The sequence below is a fragment of the Charadrius vociferus genome, unplaced genomic scaffold (assembly GCF_000708025.1).
Source record: "Charadrius vociferus isolate BGI_N301 unplaced genomic scaffold, ASM70802v2 scaffold39, whole genome shotgun sequence".
Taxonomy (NCBI): Eukaryota; Metazoa; Chordata; class Aves; order Charadriiformes; family Charadriidae; genus Charadrius; species Charadrius vociferus.
Genome location: NW_009650188.1, coordinates 1927529 through 1937418, shown reverse-complemented (window position 1 = coordinate 1937418; position 9890 = coordinate 1927529). Strand labels below are relative to the sequence as shown.

The window sequence follows — 9890 nt, the reverse complement described above, 5'->3', positions numbered from 1 at the left end:
TCTTGCTCCCTCCCCGGCCGCCTCCACCCCGTGGGGACCGCAGGGCTGTCGGGCTGCTAAAACCGGGGTGCCACCCCCCTCCCCACCCCGATGCTGCACCCCGCTGGGCTTCGGGTCCCCAGGGCATCCCGCTGCTGCGGGTCCCCGGGGCACCCTGGTGCTTAAAGGTCTCTCCGCACCCCAGCGCCGCCGGTCCTGGGTGCCCTCGATGTTGTGCACCCCAGCACCGCAACTTCTTGTGGGGGCCCCAAAGTTGCGCACCCCTGCGCCCGTGGGTGCCCCGGGTGGGTGGCCCTATAAATCCACCCAAGGAGAAGGTGCCTCGCAGCACGGTGCGGGGTGCAGTGGGTACCCCCAGCCTGCAGACGGGGCCACGGTACGGCACGGGAGCTCAGCCCTATTTCCTTCCCAGCGTCACCCGCAGCTCCGTGGTAGTTTGGAGCCCGAAGGCCCGGTCAGTGCAGCCCGCGGCTCTGAAAGCCTGGACGGGCAAGCAAGCACCTTTCCAAGGGCAAGTCCCGCACTCGGGCACGTTCCTGGGGCAGTGGGTTGCCCACGCGTTGCCCTGCGTGGTTTAGCACAGTGAGGTGACAGCCCCGGGGTGTTATTTTTAAGCCGCCATTGCCAGCTAGCTGTGAGCCTTCTTGGGCTGCTGTCTGCTGCTGGGCTTCAGGCAGACGTCCTCCCTCCAAACCAGGGCCCCAAAACTCCAGATTCCTGCACCTTCTGGTGCCGTGGTCCCACTCTCCTCCCAAGGTTATCTGGGAGGGTTTGAGCCTCTTGTCCTTCTGGTAGCAGCTGGTGGAACAGCCAGGCTGTGGCTACCGGAGCTCCCCACTTCCTTGGTTTAGCTGAACTGGAGGGGGTTTGCTGGAAACAGCTTACATGCACTCCCTGCTTTTTAATTTACTAGAGATGAGGGACCTGGGACCCAAGTGCCGTCACTGACTTCTGCTCTCTCTGCCTTATTTCTGCTTTGCCTATGTGCGCGCCCCAACTCCTACTTTTGCTCTGCAAAAGAAATTGGAGGCTTAAACACAGCGGCTCCTCTCCCTGCCACAGTGCCGTGTCCGTTAGTGATGCCCACCCTGGGGAGGTGTGCTGGGTCCGGCGTGGGTGCTGCCTGGAGGGATGCTGGGGACATGGCTCCTGCCGTTGGGGAACATCTCCGCCTAAACTTTAACTTGCTGCTTGCAGCCAGGCTTTGAGGTGGGGTTTTGGCACAATACAGTTTGTGGCTCCCTCCTGCAACCAGGGGTCCTAGGGCACCTCATTTACCCACGTGGCTTGATACCAGGAGCTACCAAGGTGCTGGTGTCACTGTCTGCCCTTCCCATGTCCCTACGGATCTGCTTTGATCCCAGTCGGGGCCAGCTGGGTTTGCTGCGCCTGCAGGTGCGGCTGCAGAGGCGCAGGGACGGGGCCGTTTGACCAAGGAGGGGTTTGGCCCTGTGCTTATCGAGCTGCTCTTACGAAACCATCTCTGTTGATGCAGAGGCTGAGGAGGGTTCAAAAGCAGCCAGAGGACTGAGCTCACTGCCTGATTTCTGTGCTTGGAGATGAGGAGTGCTGGCACGGGAGGCAGAGCAAGTTCTTGGATCCTGGCGGTCCTGCTTGAGCATGGCTTGGGCTGCTTTCGGCCAAATCATGTTTGTAGAGAGCTGGGGTGAGGAGGAGATGACCCTGAGAGGCCTGGGGATGAGGTTTGCAGGGCCACCACCAGCTTTTCCTGGGGAATCTCGCCTGAGCGGCCGAGAGCTGGAGGGGGCCGTGCTGCGGCGAGCCTTGGCAGAGCTCCTGCCCGAGTGTTGGTGCAAATGCTTGTGCAAGAGATGGGGAGGCTGAGCTCCTTCCAGAAACCCTGGGATGGGAGGAGCCCACCACGGGACAGGCTCGGGTTCCTGGGGCTGCCCGGGGGGAGGACGTCGTAGCCCCCGCTGGGCTGCGGGCACAGGAGGCTCTTTCTGCTGCTGGGGGGTGGCAGCGGGATTGCCTTGTGACATTTGGGCACTGCCCCCGCTCCCACCTCTGCAGCCGCCGGCTTGGTCCTTGCATAAGCTGTTGTGGACGTATTTGGACTCCGAAGAAGAGGTGCTTCAGGCTGCCGAGGCCCCCCCCCGGGGCATGTGCTGCCAGCAGCGGCTCGGTCCCGTTGCTTGACCTCCTTTTGCAGGCATGGGGAGAGTGCTCGGACGGGGTTCCTGTGGAAAGCTCTGCTTTATCACTTAATAAATCCCCAGGAGCGCAGCTGCCAATATGAAGAGCACATGCATCTGCAGAAAATACCCTCCTCCCCCGCTGTGCTGCAATTAAAAGCCACCCTGTTCTCCATAAACACGTCCTGGCCCCAGCAAACAGCACGTTGTCCCCTCCACTGCCGCCTGAACCCCGGCCAAGCTCCAGCTCTGGGCTGGTTTGCCATGGTGTGTGCAAAATTGGAGCTGTGGCCAGGCCACCAGTGGCTGGAGGGGACTGGTTTGTGTTGGGGGAGGGTATGGCGATGGCTTTTCCTCCCTGGTCCTCACCAGCATCCCCCCTTTGCCCCTGCAAACTCTCGTGATCGCTTAGGCTCCAGGTGGCTGGGGAAAAATTCATCCCCTTGCGGGCTGATATTGGGAGGGGAGAGGTCCCCAAATCTTTGGAAGATGGGTAGAAGTTGGTCCATCCACATAGATGTGCTGGTGTTCACCCTGGGCAGTTTTGGATCCAGGTACCTGGATATGTGCATGGTGATGTGTGTGCACAACAAGCACTTGATTTGAAAAGTGGTGGCCTCTGTCCTGGACAAATAGACTTGAGAAAATGCCCCAAAATGTCCTCTCTAGGGTTGGTGGCAGGGAGGACAACCTGCCAAAACCAACTTGTTGCGCCCGTTCAGTGCGTCAGCTAACCCACCTCCTTTCCATGGCAGCTGAGAAAGTGACTTCTCTGGGGAAGGACTGGCACCGGCCCTGCTTGAGATGCGAGAAGTGTAACAAGACCCTGACGTCTGGAGGCCATGCAGAGGTGAGGTTTGCTGCCCAGGAGGTCCCTGTCCCCCGCGGCTTGGTGCTAAAGGAGCCATGGGATGGGCAGAGATGGAGCTGAAGGGCTATCGGGGACAGTCGGGGCTGATGCTCTTTCTCTCTCCCCACAGCACGATGGCAAGCCCTACTGCAACCACCCCTGCTATGCCGCCTTGTTCGGGCCCAAAGGTAGGGTCGCTGTGGCTGGGGCTGTGGGATGGAGGAGAAGGGGCCTCGGGGTTCCCATCTCTTGGTGAGGTGCATCCTTTGGTGCGCGTGCTGTCCCGCAGCCGTGCTGACCCCGTTCTGTCTCCCTTCCAGGGTTCGGCCGGGGAGGAGCCGAGAGCCACACGTTCAAGTAAACCTCAGGTTGGTGCCTCCCTTCGGAGCTCCCTTCCTGCCTCCGGCTGCGCGGGCTGGCCAGGGCTGTCCCCCCTCCCAAGGCACACGCGTGGAAGGCAGGCGTGCTGCGGCGTCTCTCCGGGCTGGCTGTGGCTTCCAGCCCTCACGCCGGTGCTCGGCAGCAACCTGCCGGGTGGCAGCTCCTCCTCTCCGCCAGCCCCAAGCGACCGTCAGCACCCGCTTAGCTCCGGCAGCGGACGCCAAAGGCTGTTTGCTTTGTGGCTTGTCGGCAAAGACAGGGTCTGTCCCGGAGCACCGTTGTCCCTGGGATGTCTCGGCTGCCAGCCCAGCCTGACCTCATCCGCCCCTCTCTTGCATCCCTCTCCAGGTCCGACGGCCAAGGTTCCCAGCACAGCCCGAAGACAGCACAAACGCACCGCGACAGACATGCAGTTTTGTTTTTAATTCACTTCTGTACTAGATTAGCACGTTAAAAGCAATAAGTAACCAAGGCTGGGGCTGGTGCGGAGAGGGGCTCCGCTCCAGATGGAGGACTGCCGAGGTGGGGGCGTTGGGACGCTCTGCCGGATAGGAAATTTGGCCGGTATCGCTGAAGGCCGCCTGGAGAGGAGACCACACCCTTCCAGCCAAAACCCAGCCCTGCTTTTGGCACCCAGCTCTCGTGGCTGGGTCCGCAGTTGTATTCTCAGTCTTTAATAAACCCAGACCAAAAGATGCTTTCCCCACGTAGCAGTTGTGCTCTCTGTAAGGGGAGGTCCTGCGGGACTTGTTCGCAAAGCGCTTGCCGCTTGCTTAAGGACTCCATGTGGCCTCTGGATCAAGCCTCACACCCGGCGATGGCTCCATGTGCTTTTGCCAGTGGTGTGTGCAATGTCCTGGCCATGGCTGCCCGAGCCAGGGGCTGCCTGAGCCATGCGGGGCAGGAGCAGCCCCCGGGTGCCCAAGGGAAAGGGGTGGTGGGTGTCAGGTCATGCTTGCCCGGGGGCTTGGTCTTCCTGGGTTCAAGGGAGAAGGTCCTGCCCAACCCATGGCCTCGCTGGGTCTTGTGTCGTGACATTTGCAGAAGCCCAGAGCGTGGTGGCTCCTGCCATGAGCCACCTCTTGCTACCTGTGGCTGTAATGACGTTAAGGTAGAGGCATGCAGTGCTGCTGGACGAGGGCCTGAGACTGCTGACCCATGGTCTCTCCAGCACTCAACGGCCTCCTGGCTGCATCCCGGCCTCCTGGCTGCCTTCCGGCCCCTGGCAGCACCTGCTGGAAAGCCATGCCCGTGGGCAGTCCCCAGCTCTTCGGTCCTGGATCTGGGGTGGCACTTGGCAGCCCTCAGTTGGGGCAAGGAGGTGTCTCTCCGGGAGGTGGTTGACTGTCACGTCAGGAAAACCTGGTACTTTCTGCCTTCGCTCTGAGCAGCCATACAAAAAGGCCAGATAAGGCAGAGGCGGCCGGCGAGGCAGAGCCAGCCTCCCTCGATAAGAGAAGCAGAGGCGCGGTATTACAAAGCGAGAGCTTTGCTTTTTCGTGTTTCAACCTCTTTGCCCCACTGGAAGACCAGAACTGACAGATGTAAGAGATGTCGACTTGAGGGATGTTTCTAAAACAGTTTCTTAACCATGTATTTCCCTAACCTGAACCACTGCATTTACATATTCAGAGGTACTTCATCACTCACTGTGATATTTTTGTCTACGATTTATGCATGCATTTCCTTAGAGACTGCTCTGCGTCTTACTGTCACGCTGGCCTTACTGGGACTTGGCCAAAACCCTCAGGGGTCGGAGGTACACGTCTAATGTCAAAATCTTCAGTGTCAAAAGCAGCCCGATCCAATAAGCATCTTAAAACTTCCCGTGTGCTTGGTGCCAAAAGGCTCTGCACCCACCAAGCACACTCCAGTGTAACAAACCCGACCAGCCGGCGCTGCCTCCCCTCCCACCCAGTTAACCCAGCAAACGCAGGCGTCTGTGTCAAAGGCAAACCCTGGCTATTGCTGCGCAGCCAGCACCACGAGCCAGCCAGCCAGCCAGGGCTGGTAGGGCCCCCTGCCCTCCCACTCCCACCGCTGCCCTCGCCAGCAGCCTCCCAGTGGATGTTGGCACCCATGGCTCCTGGCCAGCGAGACACAGTCCGGCTCTGCATTGCTGCTGGCGCCCAGCCCGCCCCTGGGGCACTGGGGACGTGGCTTTCCTCTACAAACTGGGGCTTCAAAGCAAACTGGTGATATAATCTCAGCAGCCTTGAGCGTGCCAGTGGGATAACGTTTACCCTCAGCGTTAAAAACAATGGCAAACACAAGCCTCGTCATCCTCTGGGCTTGTATAAGTGTGTCCCAGCTGGGAAAGGGACTGGTGAATTGGGCTCCTGGTCTTTTCCAACAGGGCCCTGCACCAAAACTTTTCAGGAGGAGCTAATTCTGGGTGCGAGGGGCCAGGCTACAAGGGACGAGTAGGGAAACCAGTGAGAGGTATGGAAAAACAAGCGCTGCCTGGGGAGAGGCTGGGGCTATCCGGTCCTCCAGCTGAGAGCCCTTTCTGTGGGCAATGGCCACAGCTGAGGCAGGAGGCAATGTGCTGCTGTTTACCATGTGCTGCCCCCGGGACCATCGTTCGCTTCGGTCCCTGCCACCAATTCGCAATGTAGGTGTGGGTTGGGCATGGCTCTCCCTGCCCTGGGTGCATGGAGGGATGTAGGAACTGTGCCAGGTCTGCGCACCCTTAGGAAACTTGCAAAGAAGCTAAACCCGATCCTGCCCTGTGCCCAGAGGGCGTAAAAACTGGGGGTCCCTCAAGCAAGCTCTGGGGACAAGCCCTTGGGTATTGATTCCCCAAAAGCTCCTTCTGGCGGCCCTATTTCTCTGTCTGCCCTGCAACAGGCACTCCCATGGAGACGGTGTTCAGCCCCAGGACTTGCTGTCTGTCAGGATACTCCTCTCCAAGTGCTGTGCTTGTACAAGCCATGCTCTCTGCTTGCTCCAGCCTCGATGCCGTGAGGTTGGGCAGTTCAGGCACGGGTCACATCCACAAGGAGCCTTGGTCAAAGAAAATACATGATAAATTGATTTTTTACAACTTGCTCTGGTCTTTGGAGAGGAAGCAGAAACAGCTGTATCACATTTGGATAGGAAATCCGCACCCGAGCCAGGCGCTCCCCTCCGATGCGCAGTGAGGTTCGGCAGCGGCCGGCGTGTCGGGGAGGTGGGCTGTCAGCAGGAGCAATATTTTCTTCATCGAACAGTAAATCTCCGTGGCCTGGAGCAGAAGCTGCACAGACAGACAGCAGCACAGCTTTCAGAGCAGCTCATCTGCGATGCTCTCGGCTTCGAGCCCCGGTGGGAGCTGGGAACAAGCAGGGATGGTCCCTCCACTCCCAGTGCGGCGATGCCCTGGCTGTGATGCTCCTGCAACAGGGAAGCTGGTCAGAGCAGGATGCTTAGGGCAATCCCAGCTTTTTTGGGGAGCCACTGAGGGATGCTGGTTCGATGCGCCATACCAAGTGCTCCCACCACTCTTGAGGCAGAGAGGAGGCCCTCAGGAGGTGGCTGGCAGTCCCCACGTCCCTCCTTCTCACCAGCCAGCAGCCATGGGGATATCGCTGCCATTGCAGGTGGGGTGAGGGCACTGCCCCAGCCCCGAGGTGCCCATCTGGGCAAAGGGTGTTGTGTGATCTCCAGCATGGTGATGCCCAGCATGAAGGTCCCCTGCTTCAGCAACCTGAAACACCAGTGTTGCTGACCCTGGAGGAAGGGGCTGTGCTTCCTCTGCCATTATTTCGGAAGCTTGGGTTGAGATCTGTGAAGTTTGCGGATTGCCAAGCGATAGTTGCTATAAACACTTCATCACTGTGACAAAAAAAACACAAACAACATCACTCGTTCCTCCAGCAGCTGGGTGCAGGCGAGCCCCGACACCCTGGGTAGGGAAGCAGAAGAGGTTTTTGGCAAAGGACAGGAAACAGAATGGGTTCAGAAACTAAACTGCTGCTGTTCCCCGCCCTGGCTCTGTGGCTTTCTGTACAGAAGAACAAAGGAGAGAGGGGGCAGAAAGGGGATTAAGGGGTCCTTCAGCTGACCTATAAGGGGTGTGAATGTTGCTCCAGCCCCCAGCGAAGGCAGAGCGCAGGCAGGAGGGGTGGGTGTGGGTCGCCTGGCCATCTTCCTCCCAGTGCAGACGGGACAGAGCTTAATCCGAAGCAGGGGACAGATGTGTCTCTGAGCCAGCAGCTGGCAAGGGGACGGCTCACTGGAAGACTTACAGCAGGGTGCTGCGCTCAGCATAGCTCCCCTAAGGCTGTCCTTAGCAAAAGCAGCAGCCGCAGCCCAGGGACAGGGCTGTGCCCTGCCAGCGTGGCTGCGGGAGCCAGCTGCAGCTCACATCTGGGCTAACACGTGCTGGGGAACCGCGGGGTGTGTGTGTCTGGTTCAGTGCTGCCTCACTGGGATGTTGGTGGGGCCACTGACCCTCCCCTGACAGCACTGATAGGGACAGTGAGGTGACACCTCTGGCACTTCCCTCGAGGTGATTTTGTGCAGGCTCCGGCGCCTTGGGGCCACAATAGCCCTTGTGGCACGGGTGGGACCAGTCACCTGCCATGGGGTGGCGAGCGGTTTGTTTCCCTGCCGGCGTGTTTCTGCAAATAAAGCTGTGTCCCCTTCAGGGACAGGCAGGGCGCGGGCAAAGCTCGGGGAGCGTGGCATGGGGGATGCGGCTGCAGAGGGTTCCTACTCTTTGCTGCGCGGGGCTCATGGGGACGAAGCCGGTCTGTAACTGAGTGGTACCCAGCTCACCACTGCTTTGGGTATATTTAAGGCTGGTTTGTGTTAAACCCAAAGAGCTCTGCTATCTTTTAGCTTGAGAAAGCATCTGCCTGTCTCCTAACACCTCAGAAATCTGCCTTCCTATCCAGGCAACGGTAAGAGGGACCGTGCAGCTGATGTCGGGCAGCAGGAGCTCTGCACGCTCGCACGGCGAGCCGGGACTTCCCAGCCCAGCTCTGCAAAGCAGCAGGTTGGGGAAGCCCCGTCCCACTAGCGGAAACAGCTTTGCAGAGGTGGCAAAGAGGGGGTCAAACCTCATTCCTGATGGGGAACAACATCCTCAAGCAAATACCGAAGCAGCTGAAGATACTGAAGGCAAGAGGGGCTCCGGGTAAGAGAGGTGGCCAGGGGCACAACGAGAAGCAGATGAGGCCATGAATCATGGTACTGGAGACTGAGGTTTAATCAGGGAACAAGGGAGGAGGGGATGGGCTGTTCCACCATCACCCCATCCCCAGTGCTGATGATCCAGTGTCGGAGAGGAACTGGGTGCAAAGAGCCTTGGGGACATTTGCCAGGTCCTGGGTGGCTTTCTCCAGCAAGGAGCCTGAGAAGAAAAGTCGGCATCCTGTGCTAGAGCTGCATTTTACTTTTACTCCTCGTGTTATTTTCAAGGAAACAGGGAGAGTTTCCAAGGAGGAAGGCATAAGATCTTCCCACTGAAGCCTGTCTTTCTTCAGTGAGTCTTGGGTTAAAGGACCAGGGAGGAAGAGGGCAGGTGGAGTTTCCTCCAGTGCAGAGGAACATCTACTCGGCTATTTAAGTAAAAAGGAAAGGGTGAAACTCCTGAGAACAGAGAATTGCAGGACCTCAGATCTTTTTTCTAATCCTTCCCAATTCACTTATCATACTGAAAGTGCAGATGCTGCATCAGAGGACCTGAAACGCCAACGCCTCTCTTAAGCATCCAACTGCTGGTACCTGATGTTGAATTTTGGCGCTACAGCCCACACACAGGCCTATTGCAGACTAATTCACTGTGTCCAGGAAAACCTGCACTACATTGCTGCTTGTAGCCATGGGCAATGGATTTTATGTCAGACAAGGTTTAGATTGGATATTAGGAAAATTTTTTTCACTGAAAGGGTTATTAAACATTGGAATAGGCTGCCCTGGAGGTCTTTAAAAAAAGGATAGATGTGGTACATGGTTTAGAAGTGGTTTTGTCAGGTTAGGTTAATGGTTGGACTTGATGATCTTAAAGGTCCCTTCCAACCTCAGCAATTCTATGGTTCTATGATTCTACACTATTTGTGTACCCATTATGGTCCGTCTCAGGGAACCAGTGATCTGTGTGATGCGACCCAGTGTGCTAAAGGTGTGCTGGCCACCCCAGCAACATCAGCACCCCTTGCACCCACCAGCGAGGATGGTGCCAGAAGGCAAATGGTTGCTCTCCAGTAAGAAGATGCCTATTTGTGACCTGCCATGGCTGCTCTGAGTGTGCTGGACTCCGGCAGAGATCCCAGCGTGGCTGGTCTGGAAGGCACCATCCTCTCCCCAGCCAGGGAGGGCTGCTCGGCTGGTGGAGACACGAGCCCACAACTGGTCATCACCAGCAGATGCTGGGGCTGCTCCGTGCCCCGTGGGAGCTGTGATCCCAGACCCTTCCCCAGGCAGTGTGGGGCCGAGCATTGCTGCAACCTGCCAGAGGGGAGAGGAGGGAAGGAGAGAGGGAGAGGGAGAGGGAGAGGGAGAGGGGAGGAGAGGAG

At 58.2% G+C, this 9890-nt stretch overlaps 2 protein-coding genes across 2 annotated transcripts in view; both read left to right on the top strand.

The window, feature by feature from the left end:
• Positions 1 to 4087, top strand: part of CRIP1 (cysteine-rich protein 1 (intestinal)) — a 6638-nt gene extending 2551 nt beyond the window's left edge. Inside the window, 4 exon segments of the mRNA XM_009892888.1 lie at positions 2912 to 3006; positions 3137 to 3194; positions 3327 to 3374; positions 3736 to 4087. Coding sequence (XP_009891190.1) covers positions 2912 to 3006; positions 3137 to 3194; positions 3327 to 3367 — 194 coding nt within the window. The 3' untranslated portion in view covers positions 3368 to 3374; positions 3736 to 4087.
• Positions 4088 to 5905: 1818 nt separating this feature from the next.
• LOC104293381 (chromosome unknown open reading frame, human C14orf80) overlaps positions 5906 to 9890 on the top strand; it is an 86102-nt gene continuing 82117 nt past the window's right edge. The window contains exon 1 of the mRNA XM_009892887.1: positions 5906 to 6001. Coding sequence (XP_009891189.1) covers positions 5906 to 6001 — 96 coding nt within the window. The remainder of the gene's footprint in view (positions 6002 to 9890) is intronic.